Source organism: Erythrolamprus reginae, chromosome 11 (assembly GCF_031021105.1).
Source record: "Erythrolamprus reginae isolate rEryReg1 chromosome 11, rEryReg1.hap1, whole genome shotgun sequence".
NCBI lineage: Eukaryota > Metazoa > Chordata > Lepidosauria > Squamata > Dipsadidae > Erythrolamprus > Erythrolamprus reginae.
Genome location: NC_091960.1, coordinates 11,633,358 through 11,649,397, shown reverse-complemented (window position 1 = coordinate 11,649,397; position 16,040 = coordinate 11,633,358). Strand labels below are relative to the sequence as shown.

Genomic DNA, 16,040 nt, shown 5'->3' with positions numbered 1-16,040 from the left:
CTGTTCGGGTTCGGCTGAATTTTGCGTAAAGTTCATCCGAACTTGCCAAACTCGAACACCGTTGGGTTCGCCCATCACTAGAGTTGAGTTGTTTATTATTATTATTATTATTATTATTATTATTATTATTATTATTATTATTATTAATATTATTATTATTAATATTATTATTATTATTATTATTAATATTATTATTATTAATATTATTATTATTATTAATAATAATAATAATATTACTATTATTATTGTTGTTGTTGTTGTTTATTAGACTTGTATGCTGCCCTTCTCTGAAGACTCAGGGCGGCTCACAGGATAAATACAAAAACAGTATGTATAGAAATCTAATTCGTTACAACTATTAGCTAAGATCCCCCTACATTAAAAAGCAATCAATTAACTCAGTCACATCCACACATAACATTCAATGGTCAGGGAGGAGAGGGCATAGTCTAGCTCAGTGTTTTTCAACCTGTGTGCCGTGGCACACTAGTGTGCCGCGAGACATAGTCAGGTGTGCCGCGAAGCTCAGAGAGAGAAAGAAAGAGAGAGAAAGAGAGAAAGAAAGAGAGAGCAAGAGAGAGAGAAAGCAAGCAAGAGAGAGAGAAAGAAAACAAGAAAGAAAGAAAGCAAGAGAGAGAAAGAAAGAGAGGGAGGGAAGGTGGGAGAGAGAAAGTCATAGAGGGAAGTAGGGAGGGAGAGGGAAAGAGAGCAAAAAAGAGGAAAGAAGGAAAAGAGAAAGAAAGAGGGATGGAGAGAGAGAAAAAAGAGGGAGAGAGAAATAGAGTGAAAGGGAGGAAGAGAGAGAATTTTTTTGTCCAATTTTTTTAGCGCCCCCCCCCTCAATGTGCCCCATGGTTTTGTAAATGTAAAAAATGTGCCGCGGCTCAAAAAAGGTTGAAAATCACTGGTCTAGCTGCCCCATGCCTGGTGACATAAATGGGTCTTAAGACTCTTGCGAAAGGCGAGGAGGTTTAACTTTGGATGACTGCCTGGACAAAACCATACAGGTTGCTTACGGACAGAATGAAAAAAAAAAGCCAACACAGTTCTAGGCTGCATTAACAAAGGGAGAGAATCAAGATCACGTGAAGTGTTAATACCACTTTATAAGGCCTTGGTTAAGGCCACACTTGGAATACTGCATCCAGTTTTGGATGCCGCGATGCAAAAAGGATGTTGAGACTCTAGAAAGAGTGCAGAGAAGAGCAACAAAGATGATTAGGGGACTGGAGGCTAAAACATATGAAGAACGGTTGCAGGAATTGGGCACGTCTAGTGGTTCAGAGAACTGGTAGCAGCGGCAGCGTGAGGCTCTGCCCATCTGCCCGGACATCACAGAGGGTGAAAAAGTGCCTGCAATGCACACACTTCCAAACTGGTAGGAAAGTAGATTTAACCGCTGGCAGAGGGTTGAAGGAGGCCATTGCACCATGGGCAGCGAATGACACAAGTGACATTGAGCTGGCCACACCCACCCCGGCTCCCCAAGGTCAAACACAACCCTGATGCAGCCCTCAATGAAATCGAGTTTGACACCGCTGATGTTGTCTATCTTGGTTGAGGCAGGCAGGATTCCCTTGAGTATCATTTGTTGGGGGGGTCAAGGGAAAGGGAGGGTTTTGCCTTCTCTTTCTGCTCAAGATCCCCGTGGACAATTGGTGTGGACTGGACTCGATGGGCTTTGGCCTGATTCAGCATGGCTCTTTTTATGTTCTTATCTAATCATTTGCTACAATGTTCTTCCTGTCAACGACTATTTCAGCTTCAACCACAACAACACACGAGCATACAACAGATACAAACTTAAACTTGACTTAAACTTACAAACTTAAAGGAAACCGCTCCAAACTCGACTGCAGGAAATACAACCTTAGCAACCGAGTAGTTGATGCATGGAACTCACTATCAAAGTCTGTAGTATCATCATCTAACCCCCAAAACTTTACCCTGACACTATCCACTGTTGACCTCTCCCGATTCCTATGTGCATAAGTGCACCAAAGTGCCTTCCGTCCCCTGTCTTAATGTTTCTCTTTTACTAGTATCATGTATATAAATATTATTATATCTTTGTATACCACCAATAGGTACGTGACAAAACAAATAAATAAATAAATAAATAAATAAATTTTATTGAGGCCAACCTGCAGCACCTGAAATTTTATCTCCTGGTCCCTTATCAGCTTCATTTTGGTTACTGCCCATGAGGCTCTGCAGGAGAAAGAAGAAAGATCAAATATATTGCCGTGTCACAGTGCAAACCACATAACTTATGGACTTGCATCCGACACTGGGACCCAACTATGAAAGCCTGTCGTGATGCATGTTTTATCAATTTGGGGGTGGGGTGGGGGTGTCATGGTAGTTTGTATCAAATATCTGTGTTATTGTCCGATTCGTTTTTTATTACGTTTCTGCAAGTCAAAGATGGTTTGATTTCAGTGAGGCTGTAAGGGCAGAAATTTATACATAAGCAAGCGGCGCTGTAAATCTTTTGCTAAATCTCCTGTCTCTCTCCATCAAATTAAGTTTCCCTGCCTTGGAAAAAGGGCAGTGGAAGTTCGCGTTTGCTTACAGACATTCCCAAACATTTGCGCTCAGCTTGCAGAGGCTTAACTCCTTTTTGGGAAAACGGAGGTGGGCGTGGGGATTAAGCATCTCGCAGGAGTTGAAGGCTGACAATATTCTGTTCAGTTCTATTTGGAATTAAATGTGTAACTTAAAAGATGTTCCAACGTGGCTGGGGTCCAACCTAAGCCAGCCGAAGTTTGATAATCAGTTTGGCACTCGGTTGAATTGGGGAAATGTTACAAATGCATTTATGTCTGCAAGAGGAAGAATGGGGCATGGAACGAATCAATATGGTGAATTTGCTATATTTAAATGTCAGAAATCACATATAAGAATAGAGAGGATGCTGAAAAGATTTATTTGCTTTCTCCCAATCTCTTTTTCCCTCCCCTTCCCTCCTCACTCCTCCTTCTCCTCCTCCTCCCTTCTCCCCTGTCCCTTTCCTTCTCCCCTCCCCTCCTCACTCCTTCTCCTCCTCCGTGTCTCCTCTCCTCTCCTCTTTTCCCCTCCCCACTCCTCTCCTTCTCCTTCCCTCTCCCTGCCTCTCTAGGAATCTCCTGGGAGGAAACAGGGTCGGAAAAAGTGGGGGGAAGCCTCCATGGGGCCTCTCTAGGAATCTCCTGAAAGGAAACAGGGTCGGAAAAGGCAGGGGGAAGCCTCCGTGGGGCCTCTCTAGGAATCTCCTGGGAGGATACAGTGTTGGAAAGGCAGGGGGAAGCCTCCGTGGGGCCTCTCTAGGAATCTCCTGGGAGGATACAGTGTTGGAAAGGCAGGGGGAAGCCTCCGTGGGGCCTCTCTAGGAATCTCCTGAAAGGAAACAAGGTCGGAAAATGTGGTGAGAAGCCTCCGTGGGGCCTCTCTAGGAATCTCCTGGGAGGAAACAGTGCCAGAAAAGGCGGGGAGAAGCCTCCGTGGGGCCTCTCTAAGAATCTCCTGGGGGAAAATAGAGCCGGAAAAAGCTGGATGAAGCCTCCATGGGGCCTCTCTAGGAATCTCCTGGGGGAAAATAGAGCCGGAAAAGGCTGGGTGAAGCCTCCATGGGGCCTCTCTAGGAATCTCCTGGGGGGAAATAGGGCCGGAAAAGGCTGGGTGAAGCCTCAGTGGGGCCTCTCTAGGAATCTCCTGAAAGGAAACAGGGTCGGAAAAGGTGGGGAGAAGCCTCCGTGGGGCCTCTCTAGGAATCTCCTGAAAGGAAACAAGGTCGGAAAACGTGGTGAGAAGCCTCCGTGGGGCCTCTCTAGGAATCTCCTGGGAGGAAACAGTGCCAGAAAAGGCGAGGAGAAGCCTCCGTGGGGCCTCTCTAAGAATCTCCTGGGGAAAAATAGAGCCGGAAAAAGCTGGATGAAGCCTCCATGGGGCCTCTCTAGGAATCTCCTGGGGGAAAATAGAGCCGGAAAAGGCTGGGTGAAGCCTCCATGGAGCCTCTCTAGGAATCTCCTGGGGGAAAATAGGGCCAGAAAAGGCTGGGTGAAGCCTCCGTGGGGCCTCTCTAGGAATCTCCTGGGGGAAAATAGGGCCGGAAAAGGCAGGGAGAAGCCTCCATGGGGCCTCTCTAGGAATCTCCTGGGGGAAAATAGGGCCAGAAAAGGCTGGGTGAAGCCTCCGTGGAGCCTCTCTAGGAATTTCCTGGGGGGAAATAGGGCCGGAAAAGGCAGGGAGAAGCCTCCATGGGGCCTCTCTAGGAATCTCCTGGGGGGAAATAGAGCCGGAAAAGGCTGGGTGAAGCCTCCATGGGGCCTCTGTAGGAATCTCCTGGGGGAAAATAGGGCCGGAAAAGGCTGGGTGAAGCCTCCGTGGGGCCTCTCTAGGAATCTCCTGAAAGGAAACAGGGTCGGAAAAGGTGGGGAGAAGCCTCCATGGGGCCTCTCTAGAAATCTCCTGGGAGGATACAGGGTCAGAAAAGGCAGGGAGAAGCCTCCGTGGGCCCTCTCTAGGAATCTCCTGGGAGGAAACAGGGTTGGAAAAGGCAGGGAGAAGCCTCCATGGGGCCTCTCTAGGAATCTCCTGGAAGGAAACAAGGTCGGAAAATGTGGTGAGAAGCCTCCGTGGGGCCTCTCTAGGAATCTCCTGGGAGGAAACAGTGCCAGAAAAGGCGGGGAGAAGCCTCCGTGGGGCCTCTCTAAGAATCTCCTGGGGGAAAATAGAGCCGGAAAAAGCTGGATGAAGCCTCCATGGGGCCTCTCTAGGAATCTCCTGGGGAAAAATAGAGCCGGAAAAGGCTGGGTGAAGCCTCCATGGGGCCTCTCTAGGAATCTCCTGGGGGGAAATAGGGCCGGAAAAGGCTGGGTGAAGCCTCCGTGGGGCCTCTCTAGGAATCTCCTGAAAGGAAACAGGGTCGGAAAAGGTGGGGAGAAGCCTCCATGGGGCCTCTCTAGGAATCTCCTGGGGGGAAATAGGGCCAGAAAAGGCTGGGTGAAGCCTCCGTGGGGCCTCTCTAGGAATCTCCTGGGGGAAAATAGGGCCGGAAAAGGCAGGGAGAAGCCTCCATGGGGCCTCTCTAGGAATCTCCTGGGGGAAAATAGGGCCAGAAAAGGCTGGGTGAAGCCTCCGTGGGGCCTCTCTAGGAATTTCCTGGGGGGGAAATAGGGCCGGAAAAGGCAGGGAGAAGCCTCCATGGGGCCTCTCTAGGAATCTCCTGGGGGGAAATAGAGCCGGAAAAGGCTGGGTGAAGCCTCCATGGGGCCTCTCTAGGAATCTCCTGGGGGAAAATAGGGCCGGAAAAGGCTGGGTGAAGCCTCCGTGGGGCCTCTCTAGGAATCTCCTGAAAGGAAACAGGGTCGGAAAAGGTGGGGAGAAGCCTCCATGGGGCCTCTCTAGAAATCTCCTGGGAGGATACAGGGTCAGAAAAGGCAGGGAGAAGCCTCCGTGGGCCCTCTCTAGGAATCTCCTGGGAGGAAACAGGGTTGGAAAAGGCAGGGAGAAGCCTCCATGGGGCCTCTCTAGGAATCTCCTGGAAGGATACAGGGTCAGAAAAGGCAGGGAGAAGCCTCTGTGGGGCCTCTCTGGGAATCTCATGGGAGGAAACAGGGTTGGAAAAGACAGGGAGAAGCCTCCCCTGTCCCCTCCCCACCCTGCTACTCTCTTCTCTTTTTTCTTCTCCTCCTCTCCCCTTTCCTTCTTCTCCCCTCTCTCCTTTCCTCCTCCCCTCCCCCTCTCCTTCTCTTCCCATCCCTGTCCCTGTCTCCTCTCTTCCCTTCCCCTCCCCTCCCCTCCCCTCCCCTCCCCGCTCATCTCCTTCTCCTTCTCCTCCTCCTCCCCTGTCCATGTCCTTCTTCTCCCCTGTCCCTCTTCCCTCTCCTTGTTCCTTTCTCCTCTCTCCTTCTCCCTCTCTGCTCTTCCCATACTCCTGCTTCCCCTCCATCCTGGATTTCTCTTGTTTCTCAGTTTGTCACTGCATTTTGTTTGCCAAATGTTTAATGACGACTGAGCTGCACCACTTTTACGACATAACCCATGTCGTCCTCTTTCTCCAGGTATAGCGTGGTCACAAGCTACGAGGATTCTCTACACACCAGCACCTTAACCATTGCCAACGTGAGCGCAATGCTCGACTATGCCACTTTCACCTGCATGGCCAGCAATGAACTGGGCACAGATGCCTTTGACATCCAGCTACTCAGCACAAGTAAGGAGCAGCTGGGAATCTGGAAATTTGAAGGTGGAAAAAAAAATCCTTGTACTATTTGAATTAACTTGAGCTACTTTGGTCATTTCTTGCCAGGTCGTCCTGACCCACCGACGGGGTTCAAAGTTGTCAGTGTAGGTCACAACTGGTTGGCTTTGGAGTGGATCCCAGGTTTTGATGGAGGACTGCAGCAAAGCTTTCGTGTCAGGTAGGGCTCATGGAGATAAACATCCCATCTCTCAATATGGAGAAAGGTGCTTTAAATCAATGTAACTCTCATTCATTCATTCATTCATTCATTCATTCATTCATTCATTCATTCATTCATTCATTCATTCATTCATGGACCGCCTTCTGCCGCACGAATCCCAGCGACAAGTTTGGTCCCACAGAGTTGGCCTTCTCCGGGTCCCGTCAACTAAACAGAGTCGTTTGGCGGGACCCAGGGGAAGAGCCTTCTCTGTGGCAGCCCCGACCCTTTGGAACCAACTCCCCCCAGATATCAGAGTTGCCCCCAGCCTCCTAGCCTTTTGTAAGCTCCTTAAAACCCACCTCTGTCATCAGGCATGGGGGAATTGATATTTTCCCTCCCCCTAGGCTTATAAAATGTATGCATGGTATGCTAGTATGTATGATTGGTTTCTAAACTGGGTTTTTTAAAAAATTAACTTAAATATTAGATTTGTTTACATTGTATTGTTGTTGTCATGAGCTGCCCCGAGTCTGCGGAGAGGGGCAGCATACAAATCTGATTAATAAATAAATAAATAAATAAATATTGGATTGATCTGATTTGATTTGATTTGTATGCCGCCCCTCTCTGTAGACTCAGGGTGGCTAACAACAACAATAAAGCAACATATAACAAATCTAATATTTAAAATAACTAAAAACCCTTATTAAAAACCAAACATGCACACAAATATACCATCCATAAATTGTACAGGCCTGGGGGAAAGAAATATCTCAATTCCCCCATGCCTGATGATAGAGGTGGGTTTTAAGGAGCTTATGAAAGGCAAGGAGGGTTGGGGCAATTCTGATCTCTGGGGTGAGTTGGTTCCAGAGGGTCAGGGCCGCCACAGAGAAGGCTCTTCCCCTGGGTCCTGCCAAACAACATTGTTTGGTCGATGGGACCTGGAGAAGGCCGACTCTGTGGGACCTAACCGGTTGCTGGGATTCGTGCGGCAGAAGGCAGTCTCAGAGATATTTGAGTACTCATTGTTCCATATAGGAATTCTTGGGAACTGTTATCACTTGGTTAAGTAATTGTTCTTAGGAACTCTGAGATGTGCCAGGCCCAAAACCAAGAATGATATGTGATGATTCTTCCAAGCTGAATTCTTTTATTCTTTCCACGCCTGTAGACAGAATCTTGCCAGACTAAGCATTCTGCTTTCTACATCTGTTCATATACTTTGTGAACTGTTAGGGAGGGGCTGTCTTCACCCTCTTTTTTTGCACATATCAAAATATCAGACTGAGTTTTCTCTTATTTTTCTACAATGCAGCCCCTCCCTCTTGGGAATCCAGCCTATGGTCTGGATTCCAAATAGCCTCCAAAATTAAATCAGAGTCCAAGGCAAAGTATTCCTCAAAGTCCCAATTTATTAATAGACCCATTTATTTATTTATTCAATTTTTATGCTGCCTGTCTCCTTAGACTCAGGGCGGCTTACAACATGTTAGCAATAGCACTTTTTAACAGAGCCAGCCTATTGCCCCCACAATCCGGGTCCTCATTTTACCCACGTCGGAAGGATGGAAGGCTGAGTCAACCTTGAGCCGGTGATGAGATTTGAACCGCTGACATTCATGTTGGCACATCTGGGTGAAATCTGAATCTCCCCAGGTTTCACCACTCAGTTGAAAGTTCAAATCCTTGCCCCCACACCCACAAGCCCATCATGTTGTCCAATCTTCTATAGCCAGGCTGGCAAGATCCACCCATCTCTTTCCGTTCAGGTGCAGAAGTGCAGAGATGAAGGATGACCTTGGCTTTCTAGAATGAATTTGTTATAACTACAGACTAACATAGAAACATAGAAACATAGAAGTCTGATGGCAGAGAAAGACCTCATAGTCCCTCTAGTCTGCCCTTATACTATTTTCTGTATTTTATCTTAGGATGGATATGTGTTTATCCCAGGTATGTTTAAATTCAGTTACTGTGGATTTATGTACCACGTCTGCTGGAAGTTTGTTCCAAGCATCTACTACTCTTTCAGTAAAATAATATTTTCTCATGTTGCTTTTGATCTTTCCCCCAACTAACTTCAGATTGTGTCCCCTTGTTCTTGTGTTCACTTTCCTATTAAAAACACTTCCCTCCTGAACCTTATTTAACCCTTTAACATATTTAAATGTTTCGATCATGTCCCCCCTTTTCCTTCTGTCCTCCAGACTATACAGATTGAGTTCATGAAGTCTTTCCTGATACGTTTTATGCTTAAGACCTTCCACCATTCTTGTAGCCCGTCTTTGGACTCGTTCAATTTTGTCAGTGAGGTCTAACAATTTCATACAACCACCCTCCCATTTTCCCACAGCAGAAAATGCATACAAGAATAGTATAAATAGTGTGGTGGGCTTAAGATCCCAAAGAAAATGGTTTTGGCCTGACACCTACTACATTCTGCCGGGCTCGGCATCTACATGTCTTCACACTATGCAAAAAAGAAGAGCTGGACTTGAATTTGCAGGATTCTGGGAATTGAAATCCACAGATCTTAAAGTTTAAGTTTTATTGGATTTATATGCCGCCTCTCTCCGAGGACTGGGGGCAGCTTACAACATATAAAAAGACAATACACATCGAAATCCAAATAATTAATTAAAAGTTACATCTAAAAAAACCCCACAGGACCAATTAAGATAGACACATATCCATTCAATCAACAAACCCACTCTACCTTCATTGGCCAGGGGGGAAATCTAATGACCCCAAGCTTGGCTGCATAGGTGAAACTTTAGACTCTTATGAAAGGCGAAGAGGCAGTACGAATCTCCGGGGGGGGGGAGCTGATTCGAGAGGGCTGGGGCCCCCACAGAGAAGGCTCTTCCCCTATGTTCTGCCTGACTGGCTCAGGCAATGCGTAACAGTCCAAGGAAAAGAAATCAAACACACACGTGCTCTGCTAATCAGCAAACTTGTATTAGATAAACAAAAAAGGGTTACTCAAAAACAGTTCTTAGTGTCCGAAAACAATGAAAGTGCAAGGCTTACTTCAGCCGCATACAAAAACACAGGAAAAAACAAACAAAGACAACCTGGAATGAGCAAAGACGTTTCAGGAGTCCTTTTGAATCTTTGGAGGAAATAGCAAGTCCCAGAGTTTTCACCTCCCACTTGTCTGAAAAAGCTGGGTTGAAAACTCCAATGGCACGGAACAGAAACTTCAGAGCAGGAACCACAAAATAACACAGATAAACAGCCACAGTTTGCCTTGGCCTTTGTTCCCTTTTATCCCTTTAGCCCTCATTAAGGGAACCACACCCAGCCCTCAGTATAAGAACCACACCCAGCCCAGGTGCTCCTATAATGACTTGTAATACTCCTTAAAGCAATCCCTTCTTTGCATAGCTCTTCAGCTACACAGATCAATATATTGATCTGCAGAAGAACCCAGGGATGAAAGACTGTCTGAGGGACTGCATGCCAAATCCTCTGGGCTGTCTGCTGAATCCTGCGTCCCAGTGGCCTCGTCCTCCTGGCTGTCTGCCACATCTTCCTGGCTGTCAGCCAGGGTTTCACATTCACTTTGTGCCGCGTCTCTCCCATCTGTGGGAGCAACGGCTGGCCCAGGCCCAAACACAACACCCTAGGTCCCATCTAAGTCCTGACATTAAAGATACTGAGGTTGAGAAACACTGTCCTAGTGAACAAGACTTGCTATGTATTGTGCATGAAATATGTATATTCATATAATAACTCTGGGATGATTCCTCAACTCCCCCGAGAGTTGTGTGATAGCAACAGCCCTTAGACTTATATACCGCTTTAGGGTGCTTTAAAGCCCTTTCTAAGCAGTTTACAGAGAATCAGCTTATTGCCCCCAACAATTTTGGGTCCCCATTTTACCGACCTTGGAAGGATGAAAAGCTAAATCAACCTTAAGCCTGATGAATTTGAACTGCCAAATTGCAGCCAGCCGGCAGTCAGCAGAAATAGCCTGTAGTACCGCACTCTGACCACTGCGCCACGGTGGCTCATCCCATCCTTGTACCATTCTAGAAGTCATTGAAGGTCTGGTTATTCTCCTAGGCCTTAGGGTCAGGATGACCATGAAACCCCTTTCTGTTTTGTTCTATTTTGTTTTGATTTATTTTGGTTTAGCTTTGGTATTTTGGTCTTCTCGTCCATTATATGCACGTGTCCAGTCAACGAAGCAGTGGAAGTGATGTGCAGGTGCCTGAAGGCTGTTGGGGCCTGGATGGGTGTCAACAAACTCAAACTCAACCCAGACAAGTCGGAGTGGCTGTGGGTCTTGCCTCCCAAGGACAATTCCATCTGTCCGTCCATTACCCTGGGGGGGGAATCATTGACCCCCTCAGAGAGGGTCTGCAACTTGGGCGTCCTCCTCAATCCACAGCTCACATTAGAGAACCATCTTTCAGCTGGGTCGAGGGGGGCGTTTGCCCAGGTTCGCCTGGTGCACCAGTTGCGACCCTATTTGGACCGGGAGTCACTGCTCACAGTCACTCATGCCCTCATCACCTCGAGGCTCGACTTCTGTAACGCTCTCTACATGGGGCTACCTTTGAAAAGTGTTCGGAAACTTCAGATCGTGCAGAATGCAGCTGTGAGAGCAATCATGGGCTTTCCCAAATATGCCCATGTTACACCAACACTCCGCAGTCTGCATTGGTTGCCGATCAGTTTCCGGTCACAATTCAAAGTGTTGGTTATGACCTATAAAGCCCTTCATGGCACCGGACCAGATTATCTCAGGGACCGCCTTCTGCTGCACGAATCCCAGCGACCAGTTAGGTCCCACAGAGTGGGTCTTCTCCGGTTCCCATCAACTAAACAATTCCGTTTGGCGGGACCGAGGGGAAGAGCCTTCTCTGTGGCGGCCCCGGCCCCCTGGAACCAACTCCCCCCAGAAATTAGAATTGCCCCCACCCTCCTTGCCTTTCGCAAGCTACTTAAAACCCACCTCTGTCGCCAGGCATGGGGGAATTGAGATCCTCTTTCCCCCTAGGCCTTTACAATTTTATGCATGGTATGTCTGTATGTATGTTTGGTTTTTATATTAATGGGTTTTTAATCGTTTTTAGTATTGGATTATTATTGTACGCTGTCTTATTATTGCTGTTAGCCACCCCGAGTCTCCGGAGAGGGGCGGCATACAAATCCAATAAATAAATAAAATAAATAAATAAATAAATGTCGGGGTTTTTTTAAGTTGTAATGCTACCCAGAGTTGCTTCGGAGCTGGATGGCCTACCCCTGAAATATACAAAGATGTACTGAAATGTCCTTGCCATCAAGTGACACACGTAGACGAGACCTTTAGGCAAAGCCATTAGGGAAAAGCAGTTAGAAAAAGAGACAATGTCAGCGCAGAAACAGATGGAATTTATTAATTTGAATAATCCACATTCAGAAATTATCCATGCTTTCAAGATGTACACACGGATTAGACAGCGTGGGCCCGATGCCCCTGTCACACATTACGTATTTAATGAATTTGTTCTTCTCAGCAGCTTTTATCTCCACTTCCCTTTCGCTCAGATATCACTGGCCTGGGGCTCCCAGCTTTCTCTACGTGGACGTCTTTCCGCCACCATCTCCAACTTTTACGCTGACTGGCCTGCAGCCAAACACCCCCTATAATGTCTCTGTCAATGCACGCAACGCTCTTGGGGAGAGTGATTTTGCAGGTGGGGGCGCAGGGCTGAGCGTCACCACAGAAGGTAAGGGACTTCAAGACGGGGGGGGGGATTGATTGATGCTGGGGGTTTGCAGGGGTTCGGGAGAACCTCTCGCTAAGATTCTGTAAAGTTCGGACAATCGAGTCTGCGGAGAGGGGCGGCATACAAATCCAATAAATAATAATAATAATAATAATAATAATAATAATAATAATAATAATAATAATAACCCCCAAATCCCACTCCTGGCTGGCCCCGCCCACCCCTCCCTTCCCAGGAACCCCGGGGTGGGCTACTGCCCAGACCGGGAGTGGCAGGGATTGCAGCAGGGTAGTGAAAATGGAGCTCCACCCCTGAAAGATGTTGAAAGAAAATGCATAAGCCACGGCCACAGTGTGGTAGTAAAATTTTTAGAAACATAGAAACATAGAAGACTGACGGCAGAAAAAGACCTCATGGTCCATCTAGTCTGCCCTTATACTATTTTCTGTATTTTATCTTAGGATGGATATATGTTTATCCCAGGCATGTTTAAATTCAGTTACTGTGGATTTATCTACCACGTCTTCTGGAAGTTTGTTCCAAGGATCTACTGCTCTTTCAGTAAAATAATATTTTCTCATGTTGCTTTTGATCTTTCCCCCAACTAAATTCAGATTGTGTCCTCTTGTTCTTGTGTTCACTTTCCTATTAAAAACACTTCCCTCCTGGACCTTATTTAACCCTTTAATATATTTAAATGTTTCGATCATGTGCCCCCTTTTCCTTCTGTCCTCCAGACTATACAGATTGAGTTCATTAAGTCTTTCCTGATACGTTTTATGCTTAAGACGTTCCACCATTCTTGTAGTCTGTCTTTGGACCTGTTCAATTTTGTCAATATCTTTTTGTAGGTGAGGTCTCCAGAACTGAACACAGTATTCCAAATGTGGTCTCACCAGTATTCTATATAGCGGGATCATAATCTCCCTCTTCCTGCTTGTTATACCTCTAGCTATGCAGCCAAGCATCCTACTTGCTTTCCCTACCGCCTGACTGCACTGTTCACCCATTTTGAGACTGTCAGAAATCACTACCCCTAAATCCTTTTCTTTTGAAGTATTTGCTAACACAGAACTACCAATACAATACTCAGATTGAGGATTACTTTTCCCCAAGTGCATTATTTTACATTTGGAAACATTAAACTGCAGTTTCCATTGCTTTGACCATTTAGTTGACCAAATATGTTGAAACAAAATGCATAAGCCACGCCCACAGTGTGGTAGTAAAATTTTTAGAAACATAGAAGACTGACGGCAGAAAAAGACCTCATGGTCCATCTAGTCTGCCCTTATACTATTTCCTGTATTTTTATCTTAGGCTGGATCTATGTTTATCCCAGGCATGTTTAAATTCAGTGACTGTGGATTTACCAACCACGTCTGCTGGAAGTTTGTTCCAAGGATCTACTACTCTTTCAGTCAAATAATATTTTCTCATGTTGCTGTTGATCTTTCCCCCAACTAACTCCAGATTGTGTCCCCTTGTTCTTGTGTTCACTTTCCTATTAAAAACACTTTCATGGAAACTCAGTAAGTAATGTGGTCTATGGTCCAAAATTGCTCTTCTCAGCTCTATTTACTTCACAGGGTGATATTTATTCATTTTATTATTTATATTTATTTGGTCAAGCATGCGTAAGATAACAGATATAATTATAAACATGATTTATGAATACAGTGATACCTCATCTTACAAACGCCTCGTCATACAAACTTTTCGAGATACAAACCTGGAGTTTAAGAATTTTTTGCCTCTTCTTACAAACTATTTTCACCTTACAAACCCACCACTGCCGCTGGGATGTCCCACCTCCAGACTTCCGTTGCCAGCGAAGCGCCCGTTTTTGCGCTGCTGGGATTCACCTGAGGCTCCCCTCCATGGAAAACCCCACCTCCGGACTTCAGTGTTTTTGTGATGCTGCAGGGGAATCCCAGCAGGGAAATCCCAGCAGCACAAAAACAGGCGCTTCGCTGGCAATGGAAGTCCGGAGGTGGGTTTCCCAGCGAGGGGAGCCTCAGTGAAATCACAGCATCACAAAAACAGAAAGGTCCTGAGGTGGGGTTTAGAGGACTTCAGTGTTTTTGCGATGCTGCGATTTCACTGATGCTCCCTGGGAAACCCCACCTCTGGATTTCCGTTGCCAGCGAAGCACTCGTTTTTATGATACTGCAATTCCCCTGCTGGGATTCCCCTGCAGCATCGCAAAAACACAGATGTCTGGAGGTGGGTTTTCCCATGGAGGGGAGCCTCAGGGGAATCCCAGCAGCGCAAAAATGGGCGCTTCGGCTGGCAAAGGGGGTGAATTTTGGGCTTGCACGCATTAATCGCTTTCCCATTGATTCCTATGGGAAACATTGTTTCGTCTTACAAACTTTTCACCTTAAGAACCTCGTCCCGGAACCAATTAATTTTGTAAGACAAGGTATCACTGTACGTGAAATGGATACAAATAAATGGGGATAGTAGGACAGGGACGGTAGGCACATTGGTGCGCTTATGCACGCCTCTTACAGACCTCTTAGTAGTAGGGTGAAGTCAACAGTAGACAGTCCAAGGTTAAAGTTGTGGGGGCTTGGGGAAGAAACCCACAGAGTCAGGGAGTGCTTTCCAAGTAAGCAGGAGAGAGGACTATATAGTCACACTGAGGAGGTGATTATAGAAACATGTTTTCACAATACTGAAAAGTTCATGGGGAAAAAAAATCCACATTGTTCAAGTCATTGGCGAATGTTCCTTGCACTTTCTGTTCGTTTCCCCTAAAGGCACAAGATTCTGTTTATGTTTTCAGAGCCTTCCTGTAAGGAAGTAAAAAAAGGGAAGTAAAACAACAACAAAAATAGTATAGAAACATAGAAACATAGAAGTCTGATGGCAGAAAAAGACCTCATGGTCCATCTAGTCTGCCCTTATACTATTTTATTTTATCTTAGGATGGATATATGTTTATCCCAGGCATGTTTAAATTCAGTTACTGTGGATTTATCTACCACGTCTGCTGGAAGTTTGCTCCAAGGATCTACTACTCTTTCAGTAAAATAATATTTTCTCATGTTGCTTTTGATCTTTCCCCCAACTAACTTCAGATTGTGCCCCCTTGTTCTTGTGTTCACTTTCCTATTAAAAAACACTTTCCTTCTGGACCTTATTTAACCCTTTAATATATTTAAATGTTTCGATCATGTCCCCCCTTTTCCTTCTGTCCTCCAGACTATACAGATGGAGTTCATGAAGTCTTTCCTGATACGTTTTATGCTTAAGACCTTCCACCATTCTTGTAGCCCGTCTTTGGACCTGTTCAATTTTGTCAATATCTTTTTGTAGGTGAGGTCTCCAGAACTGAACACAGTATTCCAAATGGGGTCTCACCAGCATTCTATATAGCGGGATCATAATCTCCCTCTTCCTGCTTGTTATACCTCTAGCTATGCAGCCAAGCATCCTACTTGCTTTCCCTACCGCCTGACTACACATGTACCAAGAAACATGGCACCTCTTTGGGCCCAATCCTGTGAAGGGCTGCAATTTTTTTTACTATCACCCTATGGGCGTGGCTTATTTTGCCAGCCATGTGACCAGGTGGGAGTGGCTTGATGATCATGTGACCGGAGGGTAGCTTAAAGGTCATGTGACTGGCTTAAAGGTGGCCAACTTGACATCACTCACATTAAGGGTTAGGGTTAGAGTGCCTGGCCTCTCCTCGCCTCAAAGAGATACAATATCCTATGCAATTACTATTTAATTCTATGTATATATGCCATATGTCTACATACATATTACACACAGACACATGAAAATATACATTATCTACTATATAAACTGTAGGTGTATGTACACACACACATGCATGTACAGCTCTTCTAAAATTATACACATTCAACTTCATTTACTGCGATAGAAAAAAAACATACCTAGAGCCCAGAAA

The 16,040-nt window shown here is 45.9% G+C and overlaps 2 protein-coding genes across 2 annotated transcripts in view; one reads left to right on the top strand and one right to left on the bottom strand.

Annotated features, from left to right (window-relative positions):
* LOC139173994 (IgGFc-binding protein-like) overlaps nt 1–16,040 on the bottom strand; it is an 842,349-nt gene that overhangs the window by 207,536 nt on the left and 618,773 nt on the right. The gene's annotated exons all lie outside the window — the stretch shown is intronic.
* NPHS1 (NPHS1 adhesion molecule, nephrin) overlaps nt 1–16,040 on the top strand; it is an 87,589-nt gene that overhangs the window by 58,133 nt on the left and 13,416 nt on the right. Inside the window, exons 21-23 of the mRNA XM_070764152.1 lie at nt 6,045–6,196; nt 6,293–6,404; nt 11,934–12,115. Coding sequence (XP_070620253.1) covers nt 6,045–6,196; nt 6,293–6,404; nt 11,934–12,115 — 446 coding nt within the window. The remainder of the gene's footprint in view (nt 1–6,044; nt 6,197–6,292; nt 6,405–11,933; nt 12,116–16,040) is intronic.